The sequence below is a fragment of the Homarus americanus genome, unplaced genomic scaffold (assembly GCF_018991925.1).
Source record: "Homarus americanus isolate GMGI-L3 unplaced genomic scaffold, GMGI_Hamer_2.0 scaffold6317, whole genome shotgun sequence".
Classification (NCBI taxonomy): Eukaryota; Metazoa; Arthropoda; class Malacostraca; order Decapoda; family Nephropidae; genus Homarus; species Homarus americanus.
The window spans coordinates 14,353,814-14,368,244 of NW_024730668.1; the positions used below are offsets into that span (position 1 = coordinate 14,353,814).

The 14,431-nt window shown below is 42.1% G+C and overlaps 1 protein-coding gene across 1 annotated transcript in view; it reads left to right on the forward strand.

The window, feature by feature from the left end:
- Nucleotides 1–332: 332 nt before the first annotated feature.
- Nucleotides 333–14,431, forward strand: part of LOC121867239 (neural-cadherin-like) — a gene marked incomplete at its 5' end in the record, with an annotated part of 59,917 nt that continues 45,818 nt past the window's right edge. The window contains 5 exon segments of the mRNA XM_042367091.1: nt 333–494; nt 2,524–2,645; nt 7,910–8,071; nt 8,528–8,650; nt 13,219–13,368. Coding sequence (XP_042223025.1) covers nt 333–494; nt 2,524–2,645; nt 7,910–8,071; nt 8,528–8,650; nt 13,219–13,368 — 719 coding nt within the window.

Sequence of the window (14,431 nt, forward strand, 5' to 3'; positions counted from 1 at the left end):
TGATAAGAATTTTTTTTCTCTTAACCAAAGAAGTGAGAAGGTATCTAACTGACATAGTTATGATACTACATAAAGAAGGATTATCAAAATGTCTTAAGATAAATTTTCCCTCTTAACTTCTGATATAAAAACCTCTATAATTGGCTCACTTAAATTTGATCACAAAGTATGGATTCTCAAGGGATCAAAAATTAAATCTTACCTTAATTGAAAGATCACGGACCAGGCCTTGATGTGTTACGTAATTTCAACGTCTTTGTTGTTTTAAACGACTCCCCTACAGCCTTTGCTCTGGTCAGTAAGCCCTTTTTCCCATCTTCTACCTCCGACAGATCACGAGAGGATGACCATCTACTGGATTTCGGTCCTGGACCTGAACGATGTAGCCCCAGTGCTGGAGCGAACTCTTGGGGTCTATGAGGTCCAGCTACCTGAGAACCGGGAGGTGGGGGAGCGGACAGGTATACGACTCCAGGTGTATGACCCGGATGTAGGTGAGTTACGAGGGTCACATATGTAAATGGTCAATTATCTTTTGTAAGGGTAAATTATCTTATGTAAGAGACGTAGAGCGAGGGGCGACCTGATAGAGGTGTATAAGTGGAAGTCAGGGCTAAACAAAGGGGACATTACAAAGGTACTCAAACTATCCAACCAGGAGCGAACTCGTAACAATGGTTTTAAATTAGACAAATTTAGATTTAGGCGTGAAATAGGTAAACACTGGTTTGGAAACAGAGTAGTGGATGAATGGAACAAGTTACCAAATATCATAATGCTCGAATACGCTGAATATCTTCAAACATAGGTTGGATGCTTATATGAGCAATAGGGGTTGGGTGTAAACGGGACTTCCCAGTATGGGCCAATAGGCCCGCTGCAGTTTCCTCCATTATTATGTTCTTATGTTCTTAAGAGTGAGTTATCCTACTTAGGGGGTAAATTATCTAATGTAAGAGCGAGTTATCCTATTTAAGGGGTAAATTATCTTTTGTAAGGGGTAAATTATCTTATGTAAGAGTGAGTTATCCTACTTATGGGGTAAATCATCTTATATAGGTATAAATTATCTTGTGTAAGAGTGAGTTATCCTACTTAGGGGGTAAATTATCTAATGTAAGAGCGAGTTATCCTATTTAAGGGGTAAATTATCTTTTGTAAGAGGTAAATTATCTTATGTAAGAGTGAGTTATCCTACTTAAGGGGTAAATTATCTTATATACTGTAGGCATAAATTATCTTATGTAAGAGCGAGTTATCCTACTTAAGGGGTAAATTATCTTATATAGGTATAAATTATCTTATGTAAGAGCGAGTTATCCTACTTAAGGGGTAAATTGTCTTTTGTAAGGGGTAAATTATCTTGTGTAAGAGTGAGTTATCCTACTTAAGGGGTAAATTATCTTATATAGGTATAAATTATCTTATGTAAGAGCGAGTTATCCTACTTAAGGGGTAAATTATCTTATGTAAGAGTGAGTTATTCTACTTAAGGGGTAAATTATCTTATATAGGTATAAATTATCTTGTGTAAGAGCGAGTTATCCTACTTAAGGGTAAATTATCTTATATAGGTATAAATTATCTTATGTAAGAGCGAGTTATCCTACTTAAGGGGTAAATTATCTTTTGTAAGGGGTAAATTATCTTATGTAAGAGTGAGTTATCCTACTTAAGGGGTAAATTATCTTTTGTGAGGGTAAAAGTAATAAAGGGTAAATCCTTCTAGTGTATTATGTTATGTGTAGTAATTGGGGGTAAATGTAATAAATCTTCGTAATGCGAGGCTTATAGTATTCTAAGGGGTAAATCATCCTATTGAGATGTTAAAATTTTACTACTGCTGGGGGAATATTATCATACTTAAGGGAAATATGTTATCCTACTTAATATTGAAGGAGTTAACACCTCTACTAGATTTACCCCTTAATCATTACAATTTAACCCATCACTAGATTTACCCCTTAATCAAGATAATGTAACCCCTTTATTAGATTTAACCCGAAATAAAAAATAACCCCTTCACCAGATTTACCCCTTAATCAGCACAATTTAACCCTTCACCAGATTTACCCCTTAATCAGCACAATATAACCTCTATGTTACATTTACCCCTTTACTGGTTAATATTAATACTGTAAGTCCCATGTAAAGCTATTTGAAAGGGCAAATCTTTACCTAAAGGGGCCAAGTTTTCTTATTGAAGAGGTAAATATTCCAATTTAAGGGGTTGATCACGGCTCATTAAGGGGCTTAATATCTTTCAATTAGAGTTAAAGCGATTGTGACTAAAGGGTTATCTCTGAACTAACCATGGGGTGTTATCTCGTCAAATTAAAGGGTTAATTTTGGCTTAATTTTAAGTGTTAAATCTAACCTTACTAAGGGGTGTAATCTCTTCAAATCAAGGGGTTAAAAATGACTTAACTAAAGGGTTAAGTCTGACCCAATTGTTTAAATCATTATATGTGTAATAAGTATTGTATTAATCTCTCTCTCTCTCTCTCTCTCTCTCTCATACAGTTAACAACATCACCTACGCCATCGTGGAAGGTAATGAGGAGCAGAAATTCCGGGTTGACTCAATAGGGGACGTGTTGGTGAACAAGCTGCTTGACTACGACCATCCCGTCTTTGACAGAAATGTGAGTTGAGTTGCTTTCTATGTGACGCACGATAACGTAATTTTTTGCGTTTACGTATGCACACACACACACACACACACACAACTACTACTACTACTTTGCTGTCACTCGGAATCGAGTAAGACGATCATCCAGCTATAATACAATGATGTGAGATATTAAGGATGTCACCTTCGTTGGAGCGCTCTCAGGTGACTCGAGAGGCCGATACAGGACCGGCAGGGTCGTCCCGAGATGTTGTGCGTGTGGAGAGCTACATCTTGTGACGGAGGAACGGCGGCAGACACTTTCCGGTGTTGGCACTTCTTTGCCTCGCTATGCAGTCGGACTAACTGGAAACTACTGACACCTTATGTGGTGCTCCTCCAAGCGTTACAGTGCGGAGTGATCGTCTCCCAGGTGAGGAGGTCGATTTGGCACTTTTTCAAATTTGTCTTAAGACTATCCTTATTCTTTTTTCAGTTACCCGCCATCGTTACGTTTACTATTAGTTAGGTGACTGTAAAGTAGCTGCTTTGGCATTCTACTGTCGTCCATGGGGGTAACATGACCTCGCTGCTCCTACAGTTGGTGTCAGCGATAATACTGGCATTTGTTCTCTTATCTTCCTAGCGAACTTGGAGGATGGAACGTAGACTGCGTTGGTGAAAGTTTTCAAGTGCCTTGAGTTGCCTCCTCTATTTGACCTATGTCTCGCTGCCATATAGCAGGGTAGGGAGGATTACTACTCGATATACGTGCAACTTTGTAGATAATTTCAGCTCCCTACAGCTGAAGATATGGGTATGGAATCTTCCAAGGGCTTGAGATACACATCTCATCCTGTGTAGGATCTCTTCATCGATTTCCATGGTAGTGGACAGGTGGGATCCGAGATACTGAAAGTGGGTAACATTAGAGAGGGTAGTACCGTTAAGCTGGATGCATGATGGAGGTGTGGCTGAACCACGGGCAGGTTGAAAGAGAATCTGAATCTTACGTATATTCACTTCAAGGCCGAAGTCTGCATAAGTGTTCAGGATCACCTGTACGTCGCGTTCAGTGTCAGTGACATTGGTGAGGTCGTTTGCATATTGAAGTTCAGTTGTGGAAGCTGCCGGGACCTTTGTTCCTTCCTGAAGTCGTCTTATGTTGAAAAGACCCTTCATCCGGTACTGGATGTCACCCCGTAGGATAAATTGGCACTGACATGAGTAAGGAAGCCAGCCAAGAAAATGGAAAAGAGAGTTGGTGTCAGTACACATCCTTGTCTTATCCCCGTTTGGATGGAAAAGAACTCAGACTAGATGCCATTGTGCAGGACAGTGCCGTTCATGCCATCGTGGAGTTGCCTCACAATGGCGATGAATTCTGGTGGGCAGCCAAAATGGCTGAGGGTCCGCCAGAGAGCTTCCCTGTTTACCGAGTCGAAGGCCTTGGTTAGATCGATGAAAGCCAGATACAGGTCACGATCCAGTTAATTGCACTTTTCATGTATCTGGCGGGTAGCACATTGAGATTCTGGGAGTAAGCTTTCCGCCTTGGGAAGAAGTCTGTTTAGGAAGACTCGGGCGATAATATTACCAGCTACTGACAGCAGCGAGATCCCGCAGTAGTTGCCACAGTCTGACTGGTGGTCCTTGTACATGTTCTGGGTACTCAGTTCTAACTACAAGAGTGAACACAAACACCTGTAGAGTTCTTTGTAGGTTCTATTTGCTGGATCTGCACATAGGTACAAGCAAGACGGTACTCCCTACTATCTCTATGGGTCAACTGACCTCTCAGGCGACATGTGGCAAGTGATACATGTAGCAGCTTCCATATGTCGCCAGGCACATATCTAAGCGTATGGGACATGGCAAATACATTGCCACACGCTGTTAGCTAGGCTGAATAAATAATGTATATAAATGGAGTACATACATAATATACATATACCTTCTATACGCTCATAGCAAAGTCTTGAGCGGACTTTTCTTTGGATCCGTTCTGAGCGTCGAGGGACTTGATCACTGGGGAGGATATGGGACTCAACACTGGTGGTGGGGTCAGCAGAAGGCGTTGTTACCGGGCGGAGAAAACGGCGGTTCCTCCACCACACAACGACCACTGGTTAACCGCACCTGGTAATCCCGTGACTTACCGAGACCCATGACTACGCCCACTTTGTCCCAGCATATGGAGGTCGGGTCCTGAACATGGACTTGGGTGCCGACACTCAACTTGGGGAGAGAACGGGCGTGGTCGTTGTAGCGGGCGACGACATCATGAACACGTTCGGCGGCTCGGCGCTCACAATCCTCTGTCTTGGCCTGTCACTCCTTGGAGAAGGACTGAGGGTGAGCAGGGACACAAGAACGAAGGGGGCGTCCATACAACACCTGGGCAGGGGAGCGTCCGGTGTAATTGAGTGTGTTGCAGAGTTCAAGGAGACCCCGGTCGAGGGCCTTGCAGTCAATATTCCCGGGGTGGGGGGTCCATGAGCCGGTCTTGCCACAGACTTTGCACAAAAGCACTTGCACTAATCCATTCAATTAACACTGCGCCATGTACATGTTCTGGGAACTCAGTTCTACTACAGGAGCGAAAACAAACACCTGTATAGTTCTTTGTATGTTCTATTTGCTGGATCTGCACAGAGGTACAAGCAAGACGGTACATGTGGCAAGTGATACATGTAGCAGCTTCCATATGTCGCCAGGCACATTATCTAAGCATATGGGACATGGCAAATACATTGCCACACGCTGCTAGCTAGGCTGAATAAATAATGTATGTAAATGGAGTACAGACATAATATACATACAACATACATAATATACATACAGCCCTTGTTCTTATAAATATTGTCGGTGGAGGCGTCTTTGAGAGCTTTGGGGATTCCCTCCTTCTCCCATATATTCTCCAGGAGAGGAGACGGCTGGTAAGCCTATACACCTCGGCTGGGATTCCAACAGGCCCTGAGGTTTTGTTATTTTTCATCAATTTGATGGCAGTAGTTACCTCATTCAGGGATGAAGGATAGCTGAGGTGAGTCAGCTTTCGATGCTAAGGGGCCTACTGGGTAGTCAGTACATCCACATCGGTGTTTCAGTTGAGCAGCGAATGGTAATACTCATTCCAACACTGAAGGATGCCTTTTTCGTCTTTAATTAACTAGTTACCGTTGGATGAGTGGAGGAGGGCTGCTCCATGAGTGATTGGCCCTTAACATGCTTTAGTGGAATTGAAATATTCGTGCATCTTGTGGTGATCTGCAAGTTTTTTGCTTTTCATATGCTTTATTTTTTAAACCAGTCGTTCTTTAGATTGCAAAGTTCGCTCTGGGCTACTGCTTTCTTCTTGCAGAAGGTATCAACTTTTATCCGAGACTGAGGGTTATACTGTCAGTCAGTTAATGCAGCACGCTTATCATCGACGAGTATGTTGACTTCAGGGTCATTTTCAACAAACCAGTTCTGGTGTATTCTTTCGATCTGGCCGAGGGTCTCTCTGCACGTTTTAGGCATGACATTGTCGAGGATACCCCATTCGGCACTGGAATTGGGGTTTTTGTTGTCTGGTCGTTTATCAGCCCATGTTCGAGCTGCTCTCTGAAAGCATGTGCTCCCACTGGATCCTCAAGATGCTTAGTTTTAAAGACCTCTTTTGGAGGCTTCTTGCCTTCGCCGTTTTGGGACGATGTGAAGTGAGGGCTTAGCTCTGACGAGCCGATGATCAGTGTCATAGTGGTCTGAACCACGTATGCTAGTGTTTGAATCGTGGGTGTTGCCACGAACCCTTGAACTTGTCTGCCTGCCTGAACAAGGTATTGGTGATAGTGAGATTGTGTGCAGCACACTTGCTGAGGAGGAGTAGGCCGTTGGGATTATACTTGCCTAGTTCATTTCTCCCTATGATTCCTCCCATATGTCAGCATCTCTGCTGTACTCTGGCATTGAAGTTACCGTTAGTAGCACCACCTTATCTTCTCTGGGGATAAAGGTTGGCACTCTGTCAAGGTTGGCGTAAAAGGTCCTCCTGGATGTTGTCCTTTGCATTCAGTGTTGGGGAGTATGCACTGATGAAGAAGGTATGTCGTGAGTGATTCAGTGGGACTCGGAGCGTCATGAGGCACTCCTTGATCCCAACAGGCATTTCAGTTAGCCTGTACAGGATGCATTGACGATGGCAAAGCCAACTCCATAAATGCGATTTCTCTCTGCAGAAGGATTACCCTTCCAGAAGAAGGTAAAGCACACACACAAACACACACACACACACACACACACACACACACACACAATACTTAACAGAAGGTAAGAACGAAGTCTGGGTTATAAGTTGGTCATTTTGGTGACTATCTTCGTCTGTTGCCGTGATGAGCAGAGTATCAGCCCGAGGTTAACACCTGTATCTAATCCTCATTATTACACCTGAATCAATATATCAACCTTATGCTAACACCCCCTGTTTCCCTCGCTGATGGCCGGGTGTGTTCTCTCTCTCTCTCTCTCTCTCTCTCTCTCTTGCACGCATACGGTCTAATCTCCATATAACTCTTAAAAAAAATTAGATTCATGTCAAAACTACTCTCTCACTCTCCTTTCACATCTTCGGTGGGTCAAATCGCGGTGCTTTCACCACCTACCAGCCACAGGACCTTTTTAAACAGCAGGTGAAAGCATCCTCGTGTCCTAGGTATATCATTGGCCAGTGAAAGTCGATGGGCAATTTTTTATTCGTGTGATATGTAAACAGTGTGGCTGAACGACCGTCCGTTTGTTTGTCTTTTGGCTCACTTTTTGCCTGTCAGTCTCTCTGTCAGTCTAGTAATTTGTCTCCTCGAATCAGTTGACTTTTCTCCCCCACAAACTTTACATTTCCTCTCCTCCACTCATTTCCCACTTCCTCTCCTCCACCCACTTAACATCTCATTTCCTCCACCCACTTCACTTCCCTCCTCCATCCACTTTACACCTCTTCTCCTCCGCCCACTTTCTCTTTTCCTCTCCTCCACCAGCTTTACTCCTCTCTCCACCCACTTTACACATATTCTACTCCACCCACTTCAAACCTCTTCTCCACCCACTTTACACCTCTTCTCCTCCACCCACGTCACACCGCTTCTCCTTCACCCACTTCCAACCTCCACCCACTTTACAACTCCTTTCCTCGACTCACTTCACACCTCTTCTCCACCCACTTTATACCTCCTCTCCTCCACCCACTTCACTCCTCTTCACCACCCACTTTATACCTTCTCTCCTCCTCTCACTTTACACCACCTCTTCTCCACCCAGTTCACGATGAGGGTGCGTGTGAGTGACGGGAGGAACGAGCCAGCTGAGACAGACATCACCATCGCAGTAGCCAACGTGAACGACCTCCAACCCGTGTTTGAGCACAGTAACTACACCTTCAGCGTCACCGAGAACACTGACTGCTCCGTGGTGCTGGGCAAGGTAAGTCTCTCTCTCTCTCTCTCTCTCTCTCTCTCACTTTTTCTCTTTATATATCTGTCTACATATCTGGTTGACACACACACATACACGTATATACGTATATACACACACACACATATTCACACAGACACAAACACACACACATATTCACACAGACACAAACACACACATATTCACACACACACACACACACACACACACACACACACACACACACACACACACACACACACACACACACACGCATGTACACACACACACACACACACACACACACACACACACACACATACACACACACACACACACATGGATGTATGCACACACACACACACACACACACACACACACAGCCAACCAGAACATCTCTTTCTATCACTACTTATCAGATGATTACTAGTACTTACATAGAATTAATTACATTTCTACACCTGATCACTGCCATTGACTACCCAGGTGTCAGCGCTGGATCCTGATCTCCCGTCGACAGCCAATCAGAACATCCTCTACTACCTGTCGCCCGCTGAATTGAGAAACTTCAGTATAGGAGACCGATCAGGACAACTGATTATGAAGGGCGTGAGTATATCAGATATCTTTGTTGATATAACCTAACCAAACCCTCCATAACTTAAACCTAACCCAACCTAACCTAACCTAACTATATTTAATCTAAATCTAACTAAATTTAACCTAACCTAACCTAACTAAATTTAACCTAACCTAACCCAACCTAACCCAACTTAACCTAACCTAACTTAACCTAACTCTAAAGGGTGTGGATAAATCAGATCTCTTTAATAAGTGAACTACTGAATGTGTGTTTATCTTCCAAACAAACCACCATTACATCAACAGATAAAAACACAAACACAAACACAATAGCACACATCACTACCACAAACTCACACACCACTGCCACAAAAGGGGGCCGCTGGTGGAGCGGTACCGCTCTTGCCTCGCAAGCAAGATGTCACGGGTTCAATTCCCGGGCCGGCGGAAGGTGTTTTAACACTCTTCCTAGTCGCCCTGGTTCCTGTTCACCTAGCACCAAAGTAGATACCTGCTGTAAATCGAAAGTTGCGAATTCGCATTCAGGGACAAGTTGTTGGAGTTTACAATAACTTGCTTAGACATAAAACTATTGACTCTTCAGGCTTCTACGCCCTTGACTCTTCAGGCTTCTACGCATTTGACTCATCAGACATAAGGCAAGCATGAACTTAGTTAGCATGCTTCCCTGTTGGGCACTATAAACGCTTCTGCGCTTCACCTTACACAAGGATCAAGGGGAGTGCCCAATAAAACAAATAAATAAATAAAAACTGCCACAAAAGCACAACACTACAACAAACACACATCACTACCACAAACACACACCACTACCACAAAAACACACAACTACCACAAACACACACCACTACCACAAACACACAACACTGCCACAAACACACAACACTGCTACAAACACACACCACTACCACAAACACAACAACCACAAACACACAACACTACCACAAACACAACACTACCACAAAACACAACACTACCACAAAAACACACACCAACTACCACAAACACACAACACTGCTAAGCAAACACACACCACTACCACAAACACACAACACTGCCACAAACACACAACAATACCACAAACACACAACACTGAAACAAACACACAACACTACCACAAACACACAACAGTGCAACAAAAACACAACACTACCACAAACACACAACATTACAGCAAACAGTCAACACTACCACAAACACACATTGCTAAAGCAAACACTCAACATTACCACAAACACACAACACTGCCACAAACACACAACATTTCCACAAACACAGAACACTACAACAAACACACAACAGTGCAACAAACAAACAACAGTGCAACAAACACACAACACTGCCACAAACACACAACACTGCCACAAACACACAATACTACCACAAACACACAACACTACCACAAAAACACAACACTACCACAAACACACAATACTTCCACAAACACACAACAACACAAACAAACAACAAACAAACAACACCACTACCACAACAAACAACACAACCATAAACACACTACACTACCACAAACACACAACACTACCACAAAACAAAACAACACTACAATAGACACACAACAAAACCCACAACACTTACCACACAACACTCACACAACCACACAACACTACCACAAACACACATCACTACCACAAACACACAACACTACCACAAACACACAATACTACAACAAACACACAACATTAAACACACAACAACACAACACACAACACTACAATAAACACACAATACTACCACAAACACACAATACTACAACAAACACACAACACTACAGCAAACACAAAACACTACAGCAAACACAGAACACGACAACAAACACACAACACTACAATAAACATACAACACTACAACAAACACCTAACACTACAACAAACATGTAACACTACAACATACACACAACACTAAAACAAACACACTACTCTACCACACAACTCTACAAGAAACACGCAACACTACCATACAACACTACAACAAACACACAGCACTACAACAAACACACAACACTTCAACAGATACACAACACTAAAACAAACACACAACACTACAACAAACACAACACTGCCACACTACACTACCACAAACACACTATACTACAACAAACGTACAACACTACCACACAACACTACAACAAATACACGGACAACTCCTCGCCTGGACAAAGACTATCAGAGAGTAGAAATCGCTTTTCTAATGTTGTTAAGGTGAACAAAACGACGCTGAGAGAGAACAGGAAATGTTCCTTTATTGGTGTGTGTGTGTGTGTGTGTGTCTTAGCACTCTCTCTCTCTCCCTCAAACACTTATTATCTCACATCCTCCCCTCTCCCTTTACTCCCTCCCCTCACTAATACTCGCTCTCACTCTCACTGTGCCTGGACAGGGAAGCAACGATACTGGGCACCTTGACCCTCTACTGTCACTGCCCCCTCTCACTTACTCTCTTTCTCTCTTTCACTCATAGTGCCTGGATAATCTGCATGGGTTCAAACCTGGACGCAGCACACAGACATGCTTTGCAGAATATCTTGTTCACTCAAAAGATAAGACACAAACAGCCTTCAAAGACCATAAATCAGCCTTTGATGTAGCTAATAGAGACATTATTCTTGAGGAACTACCTAATATGGGCATCCAAGGTAACCTCCTGACATGGATAAAGGGTTAACTGTCCAATAAGTATGCCAGTATCCTGTTTCAGGCAGTCAAAAGTACCAGAATGAGAGCATTTGAGCTTGGCACGCCTCAGGGAGGAGTGTTAAGTCCTATGCTCTTTAATATACTGATGCACTAGCTTATTGCTGACATTCCAGTTCAGTCAAACGAGGCTGTAATATGCTATACTGATGATATCTGCATTATGAACACAGACCAAGCTCAGGCTTTAAGCCTTGCTGGATGTATTTGCTCAGAAGACTGTGGAATGTGGTCTCATAATATCTGTTGACAAGATGAGGGTCTTCAATCCTCGTCCTGCTCACCCTCTGACTCTTGACTTTAACATTAACAGCATGTCCTTAGATCTATGTAGCTCTTATAAATATCTTGGAAAATGTGTGAATGATGCAAACTTTGTTGGCAACCTTCGTGCCAAACTAATGCTGAGAATTAAACCCTTCAGAACCCTTGTTGGCAAGGGCTATGGAATTACCATCACCTATGCTCGTACTTTCTATCTTCACTCATTCGTTCTGTAGTTGACTATCATGCTCTCCATCTTGTGACTATTCCGCCTAAACAACTCAACAGCCTTGAGGTAGTGCAATATGAAGCTATGTGCATCATTCTAGGTTTCCCCAAATCAGCCAGAATTGTAAACATGAGGAAAGAGCTCTGGCTGCCCTCCCTATCTGAGAGAATAAGACTTAATACCATGTTTTATGTCAATGTGTTGAAGAACCATGGTCCCCAAACTACTTTGAAGAAAATGGAGGTGGGGTGATATTCTGTGGCTCTCAAAGTGCATTGAAATCAATGAACAGCCCGTCAGGTTCTATGTCTAAAGTTGTGTGAGATATTAAAAAAAAAATGATAACTGCCAATGAGAACAACTCTCGTATCGAATTTGTGTGGATTCCGTCCCATGTTGGAATTAGGTATCATGACCGTTCTGATAGACTGGCCAATGAGGCATATAAGAAAGAAAATGTTGACCGTGACCTTGGCCTGTCCAATGCTGTACTTAAAAACATTCAAGTCAGAATCATGAACTCTGATCTAGAAGAACTGAGAAATGCAGAGAGACCTGGCAGTTGTAGCATTAGTAAATATGACAAATTTTGTGACGAGAGGTACCGGTATGGCCAGCATAAGGAAAACCAGACAATGTGATGTAGTCGTGGCCAGAATTAGGCTTGGATATAGACACATTTGGCAAGTTAGTAACGCTTTACCCATACCGGAACACTCAGAATGTAAACTTTGTGATAAACCTTTAAACTATACACTTGGACACGATATTATTGAATGTGACACTGTCAAAGACTTCAGGCCACCTGACTTATTGTATCATGAACTTTGTAATTACTACATTGAATCAGGGGTGCTTGAGGACATTCTTGCTGTTTATCCAAAATTTGCTAGCCCACACTGATTAGTCTTCAATTAGAATATGACGTCCAATTATATGAACCACTGTCTTGCATGGCAGTGAACAGTGACATCACAAACATGACTTTGACCTATATATACTGCTAATGAATATGATGCATTTCCTTGTGTATGAACCTCTGTCCTGCATGACAGTGAACAGCGACATCAACCCACATGAAATTGATCTATATATATTGTTACTGAATAAGATCTATTCCTTTATGTATGAACCTCTGTCCTGTATGGCAGTGAGAAGTGATACCACCCTCAGTGTCAAGACCTGTATGAACTACTCAGAATAGGCAAACTGTACTCCAAGCTTTGTAAATAAATTTTTAAACTAAAATGGACAAGGGGGCGCCATAACCCTGCACCTTCCTTCCTCCCATTCTCGCTCCCCACTCTCCTTCATTCTCAATCCTCCCCTCACTCTCTCTCTCTCTCTCTCTCTCTCTCTCACACACACAGTGCCTGGACAGAGAGGCAGCGATTCGTGGCACCATCACCCTCTACCCACGAGCCAACGATGAAGGGGGCAAAGGTCACGATGCTGACCCTGCTACCGTACACGTCATCATTAATGATCTCAACGATAACTACCCACACTTCCTCAGGCCGGTAGGGCAGGGTTGTTTCCTTGTGTCTTGGGGATATATAATTTTATAGATGGATATAATGGGTCACAGCTGGATATATTAGCTTATAGATGGATATAATAGGTCACAGCTGGATATATTAGCTTATAGATGGATATATTAGGTCACAGCTAGATATATTAACTTATAGATGAATATAATAGGTAAAAGCTGGATATATTATGTTATAGATGGATATAATAGGTCAAAGCAGGATATATTATGTTATAGATGGATATAATAGGACACAGCTAGATATATTAGCTTATAGATGGATATAATAGGTAAAAGCTGGATAAATTAGGTTATAGATGATATAATAGTTCATAGATGAATATATTAGGTTATAGATGGATATAAAAGGTCACTGTTGGATATATTAGGTTATAGATGAATATAATAGATCAAAGATGGATATATTATGTTATGGATGGATATAATTGGTCGCAGCTGGATACATTAAGTTATAGATGGATATAATAGGTCACAGCTGCATATATTAGGTTGTAGATGGATATAATAGGTCACAGCTGCATGTTATTGATGTATATAATAGGTAACAGGTGCATATATTAGGTTATAGACTGATATAATAGGTCACAGCTGCATATATTAAGTTGTAGTTGGATATAATAGGTCACAGTTGGATACATTAAGTTATAGATGGATATAATAGGTCACAGTTGGATATAATAGGTCACAGCTGGATATAATAGGTCACAGCTGGATATATTAGGTTGTAGATGGATATAATAGGTCACAGTTGGATATAATAGGTCACAGCTGGATATATTAGGTCGCACCTGGATATATTAGGTTGTAGATGGATATAATAGGTTAAAAGCTGGATATATTAGGTTAGAGATGGATATAATAGGTCACATCTGGATATAATAGGTTACAGCTGGATATATTAGGTTACAGCTGGATATATTAAGTCACAGTTGGATATATTAGGTAAAATATGGATATAATAGGTCTTAGTTGGATATAATAGGTCACAACTGGATATATTAGGTTATAGCTGGATATAATAGATAACAGTT